The sequence below is a fragment of the Rhipicephalus sanguineus genome, chromosome 8 (assembly GCF_013339695.2).
Source record: "Rhipicephalus sanguineus isolate Rsan-2018 chromosome 8, BIME_Rsan_1.4, whole genome shotgun sequence".
Classification (NCBI taxonomy): Eukaryota; Metazoa; Arthropoda; class Arachnida; order Ixodida; family Ixodidae; genus Rhipicephalus; species Rhipicephalus sanguineus.
Genome location: NC_051183.1, coordinates 30,487,678 through 30,507,491, shown reverse-complemented (window position 1 = coordinate 30,507,491; position 19,814 = coordinate 30,487,678). Strand labels below are relative to the sequence as shown.

At 46.3% G+C, this 19,814-nt stretch overlaps 1 protein-coding gene across 1 annotated transcript in view; it reads left to right on the top strand.

Annotated features, from left to right (window-relative positions):
* The window catches only part of LOC119403124 (uncharacterized), a 31,534-nt gene extending 18,530 nt beyond the window's left edge, over positions 1–13,004 (top strand). The window contains exons 5-6 of the mRNA XM_037670072.1: positions 2,767–2,922; positions 12,362–13,004. Of these exons, the coding sequence (XP_037526000.1) occupies positions 2,767–2,922; positions 12,362–12,658 (453 nt within the window). The 3' untranslated portion in view covers positions 12,659–13,004. The remainder of the gene's footprint in view (positions 1–2,766; positions 2,923–12,361) is intronic.
* The last annotated feature ends 6,810 nt before the right edge of the window (positions 13,005–19,814 follow it).

Genomic DNA, 19,814 nt, shown 5'->3' with positions numbered 1-19,814 from the left:
AAATATTGTGTTAAAGGGCCCGTAAACAGGCTGCGACTTTTTTTTTACACCCGCCAAACAAGCTCGCTAATCCGTACAGTAGACCGCGGCGATCACGTTTTCCGAATATTACAGCGCTGCGCGCCGCGCAGACCCTTCATTTCGAAAAACAGTTCTCGCGCTTCTTTCCTACGCCTGACCAATCCTCCTCGTACGCGCAGTGACGTCAACTCGGCGGTCGCCGAGTTGACGTAGCACTGAGCTCGTCGATTGGTCTAAACCAGGTCTTAACAAACAATTGTCAAGTTAACGTCAGTTCCTGTTCCCACCCACCGCTACGAAACTGCGCCGTGTTTTTTGGCCCTGCGGTGATGCGGTTTCGGCCACGCAGTTGTCGCGTGTATATTCCTCACCTTCGACATGAGGCGAATCGAGCGGGCAGAGGGGAATCTCCGGTAGCTCGGACGGGTCGCGCTTGCTCGCGCGGCAAGCGGGGTTCTCCAGGCTTTTCCCTCGCGCCCCTTCGACGTCTCGGAAAGCAAGCACGCATTCCTGCTGCATTGTGAACTGTCACAAAGGTTTAAAAATAGTGAAGAGCCGAAAACTGCCCGTCAAGTTACGGAGCACGTGCGACAATATAAACTATAAACAAACAGGAACCGCAGCAAGCGGAAGTGCATTGCGACTGATCGAGCTCGCCCATGACGTCAATTGTTGACGTTGTGTCACGTTGCCGAAGTGGGCGGAGTCACGACGACGGGCTACGCTTTTTCCTCCATGTGGCGGAGAAGGGTGGTGAGGCCGCGCGAAAATTTGAAACCAGCTGAAACAGATGTTCTAACCCCTGTAACTTCCTTATTATAGCACGTACTCGCAAAATTCTTGCGGCAGCATGTTCACATAGCAAAAGTGCGCATATTTCTTTTCATTACAATTTTTGGACATCGGGGTTGTTTACTGGCCCTTTAAGCAACTTCAGCAAGCCATTCACTTGGGTTTATGGCAGTCCAGTCTTACAACTAAGATAAGAACTATAGCACATGGCTGCCGAGTCCGTTGTTCTATGCATATGCGCGACGTGCAGCCTCATCATAGTAAAGCTAGGGCAGTAACTAGGGCGCCTAGATGTTTCAACGCGACAGCATTAGAGCTCACGCTCGGAGAGAAACCCGTCTGGTTCAAAACTATATGGAAACAACGGCTTTTCACTGAGTTATATGTATTTTACAAAAACTTCGTAAAATCGGCTTTCGTGACCAAAAAGTTCGTTCATTCGGGTTAATGACAACACTAAACTCTATGGGCATTCGCCGGGGAATGTAAGTTTCTTCGTTAAATCGGGAACATCGTAAAATCACGTTTCGTTAGATCGAGGCTTCACGGAAGTTAAATACCTTGCTTATACTTGAAGAGCAGCGCTTCAAAGTCGACACTAACACGGAGACGAAACCCCACAGACGAAGTGAAGTTTCGCTTCGTCTGTGCAGTTTCGTTCCTGTGCTTGTTTCAACTTCGCAGGGATGCTTTTGTTTAAGTACAAGTGAAGTATACATTCACCCAAATTTTTGGTGATAATTATATTCTATGTTGTGCGCACCCAGCATACAAAAATATTCAGCTTCATTGCTAAAGACAGTCTCATTAAAATGTTATTTTTTAGACCGAATCAAATCCACTGAGACAAACGTATCATGGCACTTCGTCACAAAAGTATTCTATAATTTACCGCATTCTGTACCTTGGCATGTGCTCCACTGCTCGGTCACGTTATTCGATGGAGTTTTCTGCCCGAGCAGGATATCGTCACATGTATGTACCTGGATATGCAAATGAATTCAATTAGAGTAGTTCGCAAACGGATTATCGACTCATCAAAGCACATCGTAATATAGCCGTGCTCAGCATTGAAAAACATTTTGTAGGTTTGAAAGTAGCATTAAAAAGTGTTAAAGATAGGCAGCAGTAATGATACATATAACCTTGGAATATCGCGCAATATATTCCTTCGGCTCAGAAGCGTAACTACGAACTTCGGAGAACCGCCGCATAGAATTAGCTCGCCATGAAAGCGACAGGAGCTTACAGCTGCCAAAGTGAGCACAGATGAAAGCAGAAAAATGGCATGTACAATAATTTATGTACAATCACCAACTCTGCAAGACAGAGCAACTTGATGACTATGACCTAGTAAGTTACATTGCTTGTCATCGCCTAGTGCAAGTGTAATGGGATACTAGTGTAAAATAACGTATTGGTCTCATGGTTTCTTAAGCCAACTGTAGCCTTACGAGTGCATTCCAACAAAATCAATGCACTTAGCGATAATAATTAACTTATCAGTGCTAAAAAGTTCATCTCACATGCACCCGCTTCACAGAAGCCTGGCCTGAATGTCACTGGCGTAAAAGGGTAGATTGGAGGGGGGGGGGTGAAAACCCCGACAATTTTCAAATTCGCATGTGTATGTAATACTATGTATACACGCACGCATGCAAACGCAAGTGCAATTGATCCCCCCCCCCCCCGCCCCCACCCGGAAAAAATTTCCGGATACTCCTTTCCTGAATGTGGAGGTCCTTGGAAATATGTATATGTGGCCACACATAAGACTTCGAGGGCGCATGAAGCCAAACTGAGATCCCTCATACATACTCTTACTACGAACCAAAACTACTCAAAAAGCAATTCCATTTCTTAACGGGCTCGGCTGCTTGTTCGCTTTGAGACACTTTTAGCTTTTCGCACCAAAGAATGAGGAAAACTTAAGGCAGTGAAAATCTCTGACAGGTGGCGAAAATTATGCATCCCAACTACGCTGGGGTCAGGCAAAGCGGCTCCTGGTGGGCCAGGGACACCCACGATCGATACTCACGCCGCATCCGCTGCCTCGTCGACCTCCACTACCGACTTGGCTTCAAAGATCACGTGGCTGGATCTCCACAGGTAAGACGCGGAAACTAACACCTAACAAATAACACCACAGTTGCCACAGAAGATGTGGGTACCCGTCGTGCTTAATGGGCATGCAGTGTCTCATTTGTCTATCCCATCTTTATATTTTTATCTTGATATATTAGGACAAAGATAGAGGGAAAGGGGGGGGGGGGATAGCACAGTTTTTGATAATAACAAGCGTTACATGGTTGCGAGGTAAGGCAGCTTTCGGGAGCATTTTCACAGCGAAGCTGTTCTGGGTCGAGCCTTTCATGTCTGGGATCCGTGGCAACGCTTTTGGGCATCACAAACGGGTATGCGCCACAGACATTGGGTAAATCCCACTACTCGCCACTGGTCCACTGAAAATGAAGGCAACAGTTAGCCCGACAAACGAGTATGTGCCACATAAATCTGTGCGACCTATCAGAAAAGTATCATCGTAAACGCGTATGAGCCACAGAAACTGTGTAAATCCCACTACACACAACTTGCTCTAAAAAGGAAGAAGGCCAGAACGCACAGCCTAGCGGATAAAAAAGGCAACGTTGAGACGGCCCAGGGACAAAATCAAACGCGATGCGCGTCTCTCCGCCTCTGCATGAGTGTGCAGACTGTGGCCGGACCAGAAGGGGGGACGCGAGCGAGCGTCTGTTTTCTGCCTGCCCCTAGCGGCCAATATCAACCAACTTGAGACGGCCCACAGCGAGCGACGCAGCTCCCTCTGGTCAGTGGACGGTGCCTATACTACCCCCTCAAAGCTTAACAAAGAGTGTTTAATCAGGAGCAGTGATACAACATATCTGAAAGACTTGCAAAACATAGAAATGCGTTAGCCTGACGAAGGGAACGCCACCAGCGTCGCTGTTTAATCCATGTCCGCGAAACGAAGCTGTTTGAATTTTTATTCAATAATGTCAACTGCCGTGACCCAGCCTGTTGTTCGAATTCGATAGAATGGTTTTCAAGCTTCAATCAATCAATCAATCAGTCAATCAATCAATCACTTTTATTTTATTTTATTTTCTCATTGAAAAAGAGCAGTCAGGACTAAACGCTAATGAAGCTTGACAGGGGTCCTGCCCCCTTTTACAAATGACAACAGCACATTGCAGAAATTTAAGGAATAAATGCAACACTTGGAAAAAAATAATACGCGAGACAAAAATGCAGTTTCAATAAAGAAAGAGAACGTATGTGTACATACATATTTATATACAGACAAATAAAAATCTGTATCTACAAAAGAAAGTGTACACCATGCTTACAAACATTTCCCTACCCCATACACAAGTATAGTATGTACTCAGGTCTATATACACGCATGTACACGTTCTGTGCTAACATGGTGCATGAGATTTTAACACAAGTAACAAAAAAAATTCAAGCTTCATGCAGATTCCGTGAATCCCACTTACATATGAGCTTAATGCAAGATGTCCAGATTTCCGGAAACTCCCCGCTTTCCATCCCTTCAAGATATCTGTACAAGCAGCCACTAGCCCCACACCAGCGCTAGCTCCCCACCGCTATGCAACACGGCTTTCCAACCCCCCCCCCCCCCCCCCCCCAGACAAAATCCTGCCGACGCCCTAACCAACGCCCATGTAAGTAAATGTAAGCAGCGCCACGCGCCATCCTACGAAAAGACGAAATTGTGTTGCAGCTGTTACGGCGTGATCACAAACGGTAATTGGGACGAGGTTCGATCATTACGATTGTTATTACTGATAGCACTCCAGCTCCAGCGCAATAAACACCACCACCATTATCTTAGTACAATCTTAGACAGGGGCGTAAACAAGTTTGAGGGGGGGGGGGGGTGTCTAACCCCGCCCCCTTAAAAATTTTCAATTTTTCTTGCGTATACAGTAAAACCCCGGTGATACATCACGGCTCGTACGAATTTCGGGGTGATACCAATTTTTCTGCAGTCCCGGCCAAGGCCCATTAGCCTGCAATGTATTGGAGTACGGTTCTTGCGAACCGGTTTGCACACCGCGACGTTTGATACGAACGTACGCTGGCGCACAGTTACGGACAGGTGCTGCCTGCGCTGTCGCGGAAGACGCGGCAGTTGCGCGCGGGCGCGGGTATACGCGCTGCGCGGCCATCACCGGTGCATCGTTGCCTCCAAAATAGTGCGCGAATCTTGGAGGCCTTTAGGCACCTTCGCGTTTAGAATAAAAATGACGTTGACGTCACGCTTTTTTTTTTTTTTACCGACGCGTTGACGCGTGCTCCTGTGCTCGAGGCAGCAGCGCCTTTGTACTGTGTTAACACATGCCTGCCACGTCGATGCAAGCCGTGTCCCCGCAATCAGACGTTCTATGAAACAAGACTGAAACTTGGGCTGCAGGTCCGTCATGAAGTCTCATGAACGGTGGACGAAGACCCCGAGAGACAAAGCGGACGGTCTTGGCGAAGGTGCTTGGCCTCTTATCTATCGAGTGCAAAGCGCTTCTTAAGTCACATTCGCCGCAGTACTCTAGTGTGATGCAGGAAACCTTAGTAAGATTAAAGGGACCGACAACCAACTTTTGTGGTACCCGTTTTCTTGAGTGCAACGGGAAGCTTACCGGTCAGAGCTTCTAATCACGGAGTGGTAACGCGGAGAACGCCGTAAAACATTTGTAATCAGAGTTTTTCGATCTGCAGCGATTATGCAGTCTTAATATCACATGCTGCAAACAGTGATAGGTGAGCGCGATAGCGATTATGCGCCAGCAGTGGTGACAAGTTATGCCCTAAGTATAAAAAGGCAATGTTACGTTTGCAAAGCCTGCGGTGCCGCGACTACTGCTTTCTAGCCTATTAAATTATTTTACAATAGTTATAGCGTTTTTCTGGGGCCGTACACAGGTCGCTTCATCACATTTTAGTCAAGCCAAGCCAAGCTAAGCCTTCGAAAACGAAACAAGTGGTAGGATCACGACCTCCTTAGGATACACCAGCAGTGTTGTTCATGAAGTGGTAGCAATCCTCCACAGAACAGTAAGTCGATGGCATTTTGCGAGCAACAGCGCAAGCTCGCGTGCTACTCTTCAAAAGTCCGATACGAAGAGAGCAGACGGAGAGTCGAGTACGCGAGAAACGCCGCCGGACGCCGCGCGCATGCGCCGCAGCCTCTGTTTCACTGGAAGCCACGAAAGCAGCGCCACATCTCATGCTTTACTACTTTTACCTTAGAAACAAACGGGATTTGACAATAACATACATATTCAAAATTTCAGCCCTCGTTCTGGTGCGTGTAAAAGCATTGGACTACGTACAACAAAGTGCTTAAGACTGCATATACGTCTAGTTCATGGCGCTCGCGCTAGGCTGCGCGACATACTGGTTTTTGTTACTTTTAAACGCGATTTAAAAATATAAATCCTACTCAGATCGCGAAAAGTATTCTGGAATCTGTCACTATAATTCACGGCCTTTTCATTTCCACCAGGATCTAATCACCCGTTCTGGCCAGTTGTCGGTCCCTTTAAGGGGCTACTAGCGGTCACGGGGCACAACACATCTGGTCCATTAATTACACACGCGCGCATGCACCGTATATTTGCGAGTACAAGTACGATCATTGACGTCTAAAAACTTTACTGGCAATCATTCAGAGCTGTTCATGACCTCGCTGCGGCCCTGAGAAACACTAAATCAAAACGTATGCCAACTTTCTTTTGTCGCATACTAATTTTCCATGTTTTCTGGTGATACAAATTTCGGATAATACGAATATTTTCGGTAACCCCGCGAGATTCGTATCACCGAGGTTTTACTGTATATACATCCACACATACAAACTCACGCACGAACATACCGAAAGTATGTCTGAACCCCCCCCCCCCCCCCGAAAAAAATTTCTGGCTACGCCCCTGATCATCATCTACCACTGCGTCCCTAGAATTTGTCGTACTATCGCTATCATAGAGTTACTGTATATGCTCTACGCTATCATAAAGTCGAGGCCCCCCTTGCCTTCAACAACAGTTGGATTCGCGCTTGCTACTGGTGGCGCCATCTCTGTGTGACATCAGAACCAGAATTACGGCGTGTTTCGCCGAAACACTGGTAGATGGCGCCCCACTCCTCACGGGCCTGTGGTGGGATTAGTAGGATGTCTAGAAAGTAATAATACTAATAATACCTGGTGTTTAACGTCCCAAAACCACGACATAATTATGAGAGACGCCGTAATGAAGGGCTCCGGAAATTTCGACCACTTGGGGTTCTTTAACGTGCATCTAAATCTAAGTACACGGGCCTCAAACATTTTCGCCTCCATCGAAAATGCAGCCACCGCGTCCGGGATTCGATCCCCGCGACCATGTTTAGAAAGTAGGGGTGTACGAATAGTGAAATTTAAAACAGAATTGAATACAAATCGAATAGCGATTATACCGAATCGATTTCGAATACGAATCGAATACTATTCGATTAGATTACAGATAGCAAGGCAACCATTTTCAAGACGCGCTTACACTTCTACAACTTTTGATTTCAAACATATATTGACATCTTTAATAAAATAACATTACCGTTGCGTTTAATTGACAAAAGATACCGCAGTTATGTAAAATAGGGTATGCTCGTATACAGTAGTGCCTAGAGCCTTCATGGTACTTTTTAACAGTAGAGTGAAAACAGTAGTTCAATGTTTGATTTGGTACTTTGTCACCAGCTTTTAAATAACACTAATGTATAAATAACACTAACGTTCAATAAGGTTTCACGAATGAACATACTGAATCTCATGATAACGATAGCGCATTGATGAAACTTGCGCTTCGGCGACCGAATTTTAAAGCAAAAATTTCTTCATTTGGTGATAAGTAAAACTTCGATAGTTCCGTAAATTCTTGAACTGCATCTATCTTGGCAATTCACTAATTAAAAAAAGAAAAATGATCCTTAACTCTTACAACTCATCGTTCCATTGGGGTTTTCCCGTCCCTGCTAATCATTGGACAAGTATTGCAAAAATATTCGGTAATTCTAATGTGCGCTATTCGATTCGAGTACCGAATCGAATACAACGATTCGATTTGTGATTCGCACTTATTGAATATCCGCACACCCCTACTAGAAAGCGTTCTCGCCTCTCGGCTGGCGATATGCTGTCTCGTTTGGCGTAAGCGCAGACTTGACTCGTTAACGCGCCACGGCTGTGTATCGATAGAAAGAGTCGCGAATGAACGCGCAAGCAGTAGTGTGTTGCGTTCTGCTCTCTCCGTGTCTCTGCCATGTTGCCGCGATAACATGACAGTGGCGTAGCCAGGGGGTGGCACACCGGGCCCTTGCCCCGTACATTAGTCCAGTACATTAGTAGTCCTAAATAGCAGAAGCATTTTGTACCGAACCTGCAATGGAATAAACCGTGCACAACTTCCAAATTTTCGTCATAGTAACAGCTTTATATTCTTTCATCATGAAATAGGGGTGCGCAAATGCAGAATTTTAGAACCGAATCGAAAACCGAATCGAAAAGCGATGACACCGAATCGAATTAGAATATGAATGGAATACTATTCGAATAGTTTTGGAATATGTATAGTAAGTCAACCTTTTTCAAAGCAGCCCTAAAATGGCAATTTAGCTATTTTCGAAACAACCCTAGAATTCCATAACATTTCATTTGAAACAAATATTCACTAAAATAAAAGCAGAACGCAAAAAAAAAAAAAACTCAGGACAAAAGAGACAAGAAGACGAGACGGGCGGCCGTCCCTTCTTCTTGTCTCTGTTGTCCTGTCTGTTTTTCTGCGCTCTGCTTTTATTAAGACAATGCACCAACAACTCACCCAGCAAAGCATTCCATTAAGTATTCACCAGTTTTAACAAAGAACCGTTACGATTACTCTTAACTGACAAAAAATACCACAATTATGTAAACTGAAGCAAGCCTCGTACACAGCAGCAAATGGAGCTTTGCAAATATTTTGTAACTGTAGGCTGAAATAGACCAGGTGCTACAGTATTCAAGGTAGCACTTTGATTCGAGTGCCAAATCGAATAGAACGCTATTCGATTCGTTATTCAAAATTTTCGAATATTCGCAAACTCCTAATCATGATGTCATGATGGCGTCGCTGTGATGTCACGAATCATGATCTGCGACGTCATTGATGACGTCATGTTACATTAAGGCCATGGGACTTCCGGTACGCCGTCGGTCCACATACATGCACTCGTCATCTGACTTGATCGACATTTATTATTCAGTTGTTTTGTTTGCATCACTCGCGTTGATGATGCCTTGAAAAAACCCTTAGAGGGGCCGTGACACCCAGCTTTCGCTCATCATCCGTGTTATGGGGGTGAATCCTTGGGTGTTCACGAAAACAGTGGCGAAACTTCAGCGTATTTCGTCGAGCGCTTAAGTTGTAATGAAAATATTTTTATAAACACGTGAGCAGCCCGAAAGTAGGGCAACACTGGCGCACTCGCGAGCCGTGACGATCGAAGCTCCTTGTTTTGCGAGCGTCTGTAATCCGGCCAACAATTTTGTTTCGTGGTCAATGTTTCGCGTACAATGGGGCTATTTCAGATTTCTTCGGCTTGGCATTGACATTGAACGATTTGCAGCGGCTGAAACTGGTAGAAGACGACGGCTCCGCTCGATGCAGCACATGACGTCACACACGCCATGGCAAAATGGAGGTCGCCGGTGGTGTGCGGGGTTTATAGCCGCGACTTCTAGGGTTGATTTTGCAATAAAATATTTCTTTACTGTATAGATGGCCGCCGCGGTAGCTCAGTTGGTAGAGCATCGGACGCGTTATTCGAAGGTCGCAGGTTCGGTCCCTGCCCGCGGCAAGCTATCTTTTCGTCCACTTTTCTTTCTTCACATTTACCTTACATTTACTACTAAAAACATCCCCTATACTTTCCTTGGTACTATTGTCTGTTAGTCTCAATAATATTGTGTATAACAAAGAAAAACGAGCCCTTAAGATTTCCACTTCTTTCCTTTATTCATAGCGAGGGTCTCGTTCTGGCAGACTTGATGCTTTCAGGTAGTATGCGAGGGATTATTGGCCAGCTGCCAGCTCGTAATAAGTTCACGTGCTACGTGACGCCAACAGGCAGAAAAAAGAGTGTTCCACACTCGCCGTCATGACACTCCCACGTGCAATTGTACATATATACCCCATAAAGTGGACGGGGGGATGGCCGCCGCGGTAGCTCAGTTGGTAGAGCATCGGACGCGTTATTCGAAGGTCGCAGGTTTGGTCCCTGCCCGCGGCAAGCTATCTTTTCGCCCACTTTTATTGCGATAGCAATTATATGGACAGTCTCGGCTGAATTTTGCCGTCGCCGTCGCCCGTCATGCACCGTATATGTATAAGTATATATATATATATATATATATATATATATATATATATATATATATAAAAGCCCCAAAGAAAATTAATTCAGAAAAATGCTTCCGAAGCGCGGAATCGAACCACGGACCTCTTGCTCCGCAGCGAGTGGCGCTACCCACTACGCCACGAAACGCACATCCTCCACGTAGCTAACGGCGAGCGTTATATACACACCATTTACCGCTGGACGGACTCAGAGACGCTAGGCGCTTATAAGCGTTTCTTCATTACCAGCGAGATGGCGTTAGGAGCGCGACGGGTGGATTTAAAAGTCGTCGGCGAGCGCGCTCGCTTCTTGTTATGTTTGCGCAGGGAAAACCTTGCCCTTCCGCTGTCTGCTCGCGGGGTTTTCTCGTGCTCAGGGGAAGATGGATGTTTCACGCTTTCACCGTGATGTCCGCGCTCATGTTATGGAGCGTACGAAAGTCACTCGAGCTCAAGGGATGCCGCTAAACGAACAAACAGAAGATGAGCGCGAGCTATCAAGTGTCACAGCTCGACACTTGAAGCACTCTAGTTTCCTTCGCTGCTTTGGCCGCCTTTGCAACAGGAGCGCTGTTCAAACTGAGAGTATCCATTGGCAAGCCTCACTTCGTATAGCATTAGTTCCTTGCTATCGCATTCATTGCTTCGCCCTTGCGGCGAAGCTGTGACTTTTTTATTGCGATAGCAATTATATGGACAGTCTCGGCTGGATTTTGCCGTCGCCGTCGCCGTCATGCACCGTATATGTATAAGTATGTATATATATATAAAAGCCCCAAAGAAAAATAATTCAGAAAAATGCTTCCGAAGCGCGGAATCGAACCAGGGACCTCTTCTTCCGCAGCGAGTGGCGCTATCCACTACGCCACGAAACGCAGATCCTCCACGTAGCTAACGGCGAGCGTTATATACATACCCTTTACCGCTGGACGGACTCACAGACGGCAGGCGATAATAAGCTTTCTTCATTACCAGCGAGATGGCGCTAGCAGCGCGACGGGCGCATTTAAAAGTCGTCGTCGAGCTCGCTCGCTTCTTATATTTGCGCAGCGAGAACATTGCCCTTCTGTTGTCTGCTCGCGCGGTTTTCTCGCGGTGAGGGGAAGAGGAATGTTTCACGCTTTCACCGTGATGTCCGCGCTCATGTTACCGAGCGTACGAAAGTCACTCGAGCTGAAGGGACGCCGCTACACGAACAAACAGAAGATGAGCGCGAACTATCAAGTGTCACAGCTCGACAGTTGAAGCACGCTAGTTTCCTTCGCTGCTTCGGCCGCCTTTGCAACAGGAACGCTGTTCAATCTGAGAGTATCCATTGGCGAGCCTCACTTCGTATAGCATTAATTTCTTGCTATCGCATTCATTGCTTCGCCCTTGCGGCGAAACTGTGACTTTTTCTGTCTTCACATTTACCTAACGTTTACTACTAATAACATCCCTTATACTTTCCTTGGCATTATTGTCTGTTAGTCTCATTAATATTGTGTATAACAAAGAAAAACGAGCCCTTAATATTTCCACTTCTTTCCTTCATTCATGGCGAGGGTCTCGTTCTGGCAGACTTGATGCTTTCAGGTAGTATGCGAGGGATTATTGGTCAGCTGCCAGCTCGTAATAAATTCACGTGCTACGTGACACCAACAGCCAGAAAGAAGAGTGTTCCAAACTCGCCGTCATGGCTACTTGGGGCGCTGACTGACACTCCCACGTTTAAATGTACATATATACCCCATAAAGTGGACGGGGGCGATGGCCGCCGCGGTAGCTCAGTTGGTAGAGCATCGGACGCGTTATTCGAAGGTCGCAGGTTCGGTCCCTGCCCGCGACAAGCTATCTTTTCGTCCACTTTTCTTTCTTCACATTTACCTTACGTTTACTACTAATAACGTCCCCTATACTTTCCTTGGCATTATTGTCTGTTAGTCTCATTAATATTGTGTATAACAAAGAAAAACGAGCCCTTAATATTTCCACTTCTTTCCTTCTTTACTGTCCATTTTTTATATATGTGCAGGCAGAATAGACGTTCTACTTCTATTTTTCGCTGAAAACCGTGATTTGCTGGGTGAACGTGTCATCGCCCCTTCAACGCAACGCAGGAGCAGCAGGCCACAATGTACACCGTTGTCCAGGGGCTGCGCCTGGCGTTCGATTCCATGGAGGCGGACTTTCGAGACCACGCGCCCAACTACGGCGTGTTCAGTGCCTATTGGCCCGAGGCGGTGCGCATATTCTTCATGCGGTACTGCCTGCTCTGGTGCAGTGCATCCCAGAGGCCCAACCCGCTGACGCCGCGCGAGATGTGCCTCCTCCCAGTGCACAATATGCCGGAGTTCGCCGAAGCATTCGGGTGCTCGAAAAGCGCGCGTTACGTCAAGGGACGCTGCCGAATGTAGGGTTACACTTAGAAGTGGCTTACACTGGGACGGTGGGTGGGGACACACCGTGTTATATTTCCAATGATGAATCTTTTATTTGCGCAGATCTCTTCAGAAATACTGTTTTACTTGTTGAAATGTGTGCGGTCATCCTACATATTCATCGTGTCGTGGTAATATCAGTGTGTTTTGTTGTCTGATGCACGCTTCATGAGGATCGTGTACACTTCGATATTGCTCGCGTCTTGGCCTCTAAGGCTCGCTGTGTTTACGTAACCACCCTTTCATCAGACCCGATCAGACCATGTCAAGATTACGCGTTTTTCACCACCGGATGCCAAACTCTTTAATTCGGGATTAAATAAGCGAGCTGAAAATGTTTACTGAAAACAGTTTGTGTGAATAACAATAGACTTTATTTTCTGTCGCCCATAAGCGATAGCCTAGGTTCACGTATTTTTTGTCTCTTCAAGTTTCCATCGTCCCTCTGCCTTATATGGATTGCCACTGGTACTGGTATCTTAATGTGCACCCTGTGAATCTAACACCACGGGCATTGTGTGAATCCAGCCCCCTATTAAAATTCGGCTGGCGTTAATGGGGTTACACTTGAGGCGTCACGCTCAGCTGCCCTACGCATGCGTTATAAGCCATATACTGTGATGGGCTACGCATCCCCGAGCGTGGAGAAATGTGTGCAGGTTATTTTCTCCTGTGGTGTAGATTTCTAAAGTCAGAACGAGCAGATACAGATGCCTTCTGCAGCTTGAAAATGGCTCTACGTCGATGAGTCGCACTTACTTTTACGCTTTACCAGATGCGCTACAGATACATATTTCAAAATTGTAACTCCGACAGTTGAATATAATAAAGCAATCTTCAATTTATCAGTGCTATTCTGGGAAATCTGAGATCTATGTTGTGCATTTTTTTTATCTGTGGAGCAACTTATTCCCCTTGCTACAATATCTACGTCACTGGAGCGTTATGAATAATCGAAATGAAATTTCATTTACCACACAATACGCTCCAATGTACACGATAGTCGGATACAACTTTAGAAGTCCACACGGCATTTCCTCCTGAAAGGCGGATGCACACGAGCCTGCACCAATGGGCACACACTCTACAGTGACGTCATGAGCCGGACTGCCGGTGACCCCGCGATCGGCTGCCGCGCTTCACTCGTCTGGGCGTGGCCTATCCGGACTTCTTAAGTTGTATCCGACTATTGCACGGCACCTTGCTTCTCTAATGGAGCAAACAGTCTAGGGCGCTGTTTCTGCAGTACCGGTGGTTTATTTCTATCTCTCTCGCTCATATGTCGAGACAGGATAGGTCTTACCTGCCGGTGGGTCTTTAGGTCGGAGCGCTAACACACTGTATAGCCCGGTGGAGCCAGCTCGCCAAAAAATAAAACAAAAAAGAACATCTTCATTAGCGCGTTCTCGCCGGAAACGACATGAACGTCCCATGCGAACTCAAGATTCCCATGGGATACTCAGCCACGGTTATTCCTTGATTCGCTGAGCATGTGGCCGCGATACCCCAGCAGTTTTGTGGGAAAGCGTTGTCGATTGGTCAATTGATAACGTACCGACCGGAATACTCGAGCCCGTTAGCGTAGTTCCCACGGAAATGCTGCAGTGATACTACCCGGGAAATATCTTGAAACATACATTCGCCTTTGAATTGCTTCTAGTGTCTTATATACATCCAGCCCATGTGCTCAAGTTTGAGGCCAGCGCATTCGCACGGTCGTACGCGCATTGTTTTGCATTCGCAATCAGTAATCAATGAGATGTAAAAAAAAATGGATGACCTCAACTGTTTCTAGTGTTTTCCCACTGGGCTCTCCAAAGTTGTAAAGACGTTCCAAAGAAGACTTTTTTTATCGCTGTTCATACTTCTCCTCCCTGTGACACTTTATTTATTTCTTTGTTTTACAAACGATACACTAAGTGTAAAAGGGGAAGGGCTATCACGTGACAGATTGGCTTAGTTCAGTGTGTAAAGGAAGACGAGGATGGCTGCAATAATATGTAATTCGAAAAGATACCCGGTAGCGACGAGTAGATTGCTTCAAACTCGTGCTATTGAGAGAAAAAAGAGCGCAAGAGATGGGGCAAGGCATTATAAACGGCTTCAGCAGGGTTTAGTAAAGCGTACCATTGCCTTTTGTGATCTCGATGAGATGAGTCTGAGTTTCCGGCCTGCCCAACTTTTAAGAGCGATAAAAATAAAACAACTCTGTCAATTTTCAGTGTAATATCCCTTTACGTCAACATATTTTTCAGACCCCTGAACTAATATTTCATGCATTTGGAAAAGTGGTCTGAACTTTTGTCTTCGGTGTATTCGCGGACTGAATTCTTCACTCATCATGAGCAGCATTCTTTTTTCATTATTTGCCTCGAAGATCTTTCCATAGCCCTAAACGGACACTAAAGAGAAACAATGAATCGGTTTACATTGATAAATTGTACTTTGATAAGTGTAATGTCGTTAATTTCACCATCATAGGTGTATTAATATAGGAGAAAATGAAGTGCAAAGTTTCATTTCTAAATTTTGCGCCAAAATCTCCACGCTGACGTCGCGGATTTCAAGGTGTCTTTATCGTATTTTGGCGGCATTGGCTCAACACAATTTCCTCAAACTTGGTATGTTAATTCTATGGCCCCTTCAGAGGACAGTGTACTTCATTTTTACCGTCTGGGAACTACGTAGGCCCAACTAGGCGCTGTCAAAATATGTGACGTCACGGCGAATGGTGCGGAAATTTCAAGGTGGCGTCGCCACCCACACTTTCTTTTTGCGCGACTATTCGCTTACTAAGCGTCTTCTCTCAGCACGCGCGGTGTTTTTGGTATCGTGAAAGAGTAGTTTACTAATACGAGAAAATCGTTTTGCTCTTTAGTGTCCCTTTAAGAAGATGCAGTAGTCGGCGGGTCTTGCGTATGGGCTATAGCCTATCCCACGATCGCCTCCATGCATGCAGAGACCTTCGCTGCAGCCTTCGAAACGCTCCCCGTGTGAACTGCAGCCTTGTCGTGAAGCGAGTGGGGTCCGTGATAAAAAAATACCTCGCCTCTTCTGCTTTATTCAATCATGCAGTCCATGTAAACTCATGCACCGAGTTAAATGTCATACGCAGTCCTCCTAACAGATGACTCCATGTGTCTGAGGCGGCCGTTTTGAAATCACTGACTGTTAGATGTAAGCCGGAAACATGGAATCAGCTTATGTAGGGACGCCACCGTTCTCTAGTTATGGGATGGAAACTCCGCACGATCAATCGTGCGCGGCTTGGTGCCCTCCGCAATAAAGAGGCGCCGCTGTGCAAGTCTACATCTCGAACAAGACCCGCTTTACAGCCGCTCGGCACGTTCCGGTTCCTAAAATAGCAGCCAAATTCAGGACCTTAAAATGCACTCTGTAAACCAATCTATTTGCCGTAATGTGCAGCGGGTAATGACCGAGCGGCTGTTTGAAGTAGCGGGTAAGGAATACATGCCTACACAAAATCGGGCCCGAGGATATCGTGCCCACAGAAAACACACAGCTATGCGAAGTAAGCGATGTCGTAATATTTATAACTTCAAGCAGCCTTTTACCTGGCCGGCGTGCCTTTGTTCGTGCACATGCGTGATATCTCAGCAACGCTATTATTGTTTCGGCATTCTTTACGCTGCAGATTTGTGCGTATATAGTAGTCACTGTAGAGTCATGCCCCGCATTTCTCACATTAAATAGCTCGGGACTCCAACACAGCTGCGTTTTGTTTATCTCACCGTGACGCAACGTTTTTCGGCGAAAATGGATGAGCCTTAGCGAAACGGAGGCCAAGCGCCAGCGGAGAGCCGACGACTCCGAACTGCGAGCTCACGAAGCCGAGGCAACAAGGCAGGGGCGCAGCCAGAAATTTTTTGCGGGGGGGGGGGGGGGGAGGTGAACAACCATACTTTATGTATGTTCGTCCGGGCGTTTGTATGTGTGCGTGTTAATACACGCAAGCAAAAGTGAAAATTTTGGGGGAATTTCGGGGGGTTGGTGGGTTTGAACCCCCCCCCCCCCCTCCCAACCCCAGTTGGCTACGTCTCTGCAACACGGCAAAGAAGGGTTGTGGTCACTGGTGAGGCAGCAAGGGTCACTGCAAGGCATGCCGCAAGGAGGATCATCTTGCATAAACAGCTTCGGTGTACGACCATCTTCACCGAGTGGACAGGCCGTAGGTTTTTGCAAACCTTTAGGCGTAGAACTTTTTTTTACAATTTCATAGAAGAAGCGAAAGTCGCCCGCACATAAATATTATTTTACAGGAGCGTGGACAAGTTTGCCTCTGTGACCATTTGCGCATACGTATATGAATTACAGGAATTAGTTCTAATTTAGCGCGGCAATTCTGCAAATTGGCTAAACCCGCTGACGAAAAGGCACACCTAAACCGCTTTCGGTGGTTTTGGGACGTTAAACCCCAGATATTATTATTAAACCGCTTTTGGGGACAGCGAATAAAACTCGCGTCTGTCAACGTTTCCGCGGAAACGCCCCGCGTAAAGTAGTTCCGCCAGTCCTCCGTTCCACCTCCGTTACGCCCACCCTTGAGTCCGCTCTTTCGCTGCTCCACTTTCCAAAAAGACAAGGAGGGGAAAAAGAATAAGGGGGACATCTGCGCTGGTCCGTGAAAAAACGATAAATCACAGTTGAAGAACGTCGCTTCGCGAAACCGGCGATGAGAAGCCGCTATGACGTGACGCTAAACATGTACGCACACAAAACGATTCAACGGAAGAGCCTTAAAAGACATGGCTTACAAAGTCGCATGCGCGCCGTTTTGAGTGCGACCCCAAGTGCTCGACCGCTCCGCGGCAGCCATGCATGCAAATCGGTCCAGTTTCAGATTCCTTCTGCGGAGCTCATCGCACGTACACATCTTGTGTCGTCTTCAACATGGCGTCTAATATTGGGCCTTGGCTTAGATTTGCTGGTCCCAATTCCTTATCTCCGCTTGAACTTTCATTTAAGTACGCGTTCTATTTATAACATACGCTAGCCACGTTTTCCTTAAATCGACTCGCCTATCTTTGAAATTCAGCTTCTAGACCACATTTTGATCATGAAGTGATGGATTCAATTCTGTTACCACAATATGAACAGGGGCAGCGACAGAGGTCACGGGGGGACGGGGCCGGCCGCACCCTCCCCTCCCCCCCCCCCCCCGATTGCGCCTCCCCCCCACTACCAACCCCCACGGCCAAACGTAGACAAAACACAATGCATAAGTTCTCCGCCTTCCTGCAAACCGCCCCCCCCCCTCCCGAAGGAACTCGCGTGTCGTGAGTAACCACCCACTCTCCCCCAATAAAAAAAATCCTGACGCCGCGCCCGATTTTGAACACGAAATGACACGATTTCAATTTCCTTTCTACGTCTCCAGAATGTTGAACTACGTGATACAAACGCAACAATATTGACATAGGTAGTGAACGTACGTCAAAATAATTACATTACGCAAACAACTACGCGTATCAATAAAGGATAAAAACGAATAAAAATGATCGGGAATTATAATACCTTTGCCTTGCAAAATTATTGCCTTAGTTCATTCAATCTTTTGAGAAATTCTTTAATTGTTCTTTTTATCACTGACTGAGACGCATTTCGAATTTCGATTTCTAATAAGTTCGCTTTCGTACAAACAGGCGGTCATTGACTATTATGTGCATCTTCCAGTGCCATGAAACGTGTCTAATAGGCAGGCGCGAGCAACGCCCGCTTTGTGTTCAAACGGAACACTGAGCGGTTTATAAAATGTTCATGACAAATTCGTTGATTTTACAGCGCTCCCATCTCTTCCGTCTGTGCCTTACTTTGTCCACGTCAAGAAAGTGCAACGTTACCACTATGCCATTATTGCGGCTACCGGGATTTCATATGATTACCATTTCGCAACCTCGCGATTTCCCATGACGACGAGTTAAATGCTGCTCTTTGAAATCGGGTAGTCTTAAAGAAGGCAGTATTCAACAAGCAACACATTTAAATTTGAGGACCACGGCTTTGCATGCAATGCTCTGTTCGCACGCACATCAGGGTTGCTTATTCGATTGACCTGCATCACAACTCTAAATTTAGCTGGCAATAAAGGCGCCATTTTAGCTCCCTGAATCAACGCTTCCCATGCCTGTCAGAACTCGCAAAAAAGAAAGCGAAAAAGGCAGCTCGTATGCTTCTTTGTCTGTGCGTCATACATGCATGTTCTGGGTACCACACACCTTGTCGAGGCTTCAAGTCATGCATACTCGAGTTAAGTCGAAATCAGGCGTCACTCAAACCTCTGGAACTGATGAAATTTTGCATCGACTTGTCAGCGAGGATGAAACCTGAGAACATTCCCAATCTGAATCGCACTTGCGACGCGTGAAGGGTTCGATGCACTCCCCAAGTGAAGGACGTGGTCTCCCACGTTTGTTATTTCTTCGTGATATTCAACGAGGGCGCGTTCTGCACTCGAAATGAGGTGCGTACGTGACAGTGGTCGCATGAGTCAGAAATGCGCCCAAGCAGTGCACTTGAACTTGAGCACCACGAAGTAAACATAGAGTAAACACACAAAAAGAAGTAAACTCATAAAACGTTGCCTACTGACGACGCAATGGACCCTCTCGCTCTGGACCCGATGACACACTTTTCAGGGTCGGTTGCTTGCGACATTTCAGATGCTTCTCGAAGCGTCGAAGGTACGTTTTTCTTGAAACGGCGAGTCGCATTTTATTTGTATTTTTCTTTCTCTATACAAGAATGTCGAGATGACGAACCAATTGCACCTTTATGAAATGCCTAAAAAATGATTCCAACTTGAAAAAATTCTCTACGAACTTCTACTAGCGGTGTTTACCGTGCACCTATCTGAAACTTGTTCGTTCGCCTGTTTCATTTTGCTGTCTTCCATATAATCTATCCCGCTGCAGTTGTCCCCGCATTTCATTTTGCTGTCTTCCATCACACTGAATAGCACAAAAAGACAACCTTGTGGCAGAAGCACGTAGATAGAAAAGAATAAAAAAGAGACCATCACACATGCACAGACAACAGAAAAGTGTAGACCACCATTTTTGAACGACGACAGAGAACATTAGAGAGAGTTGATAAGACAGGGAAAGCCATCTGA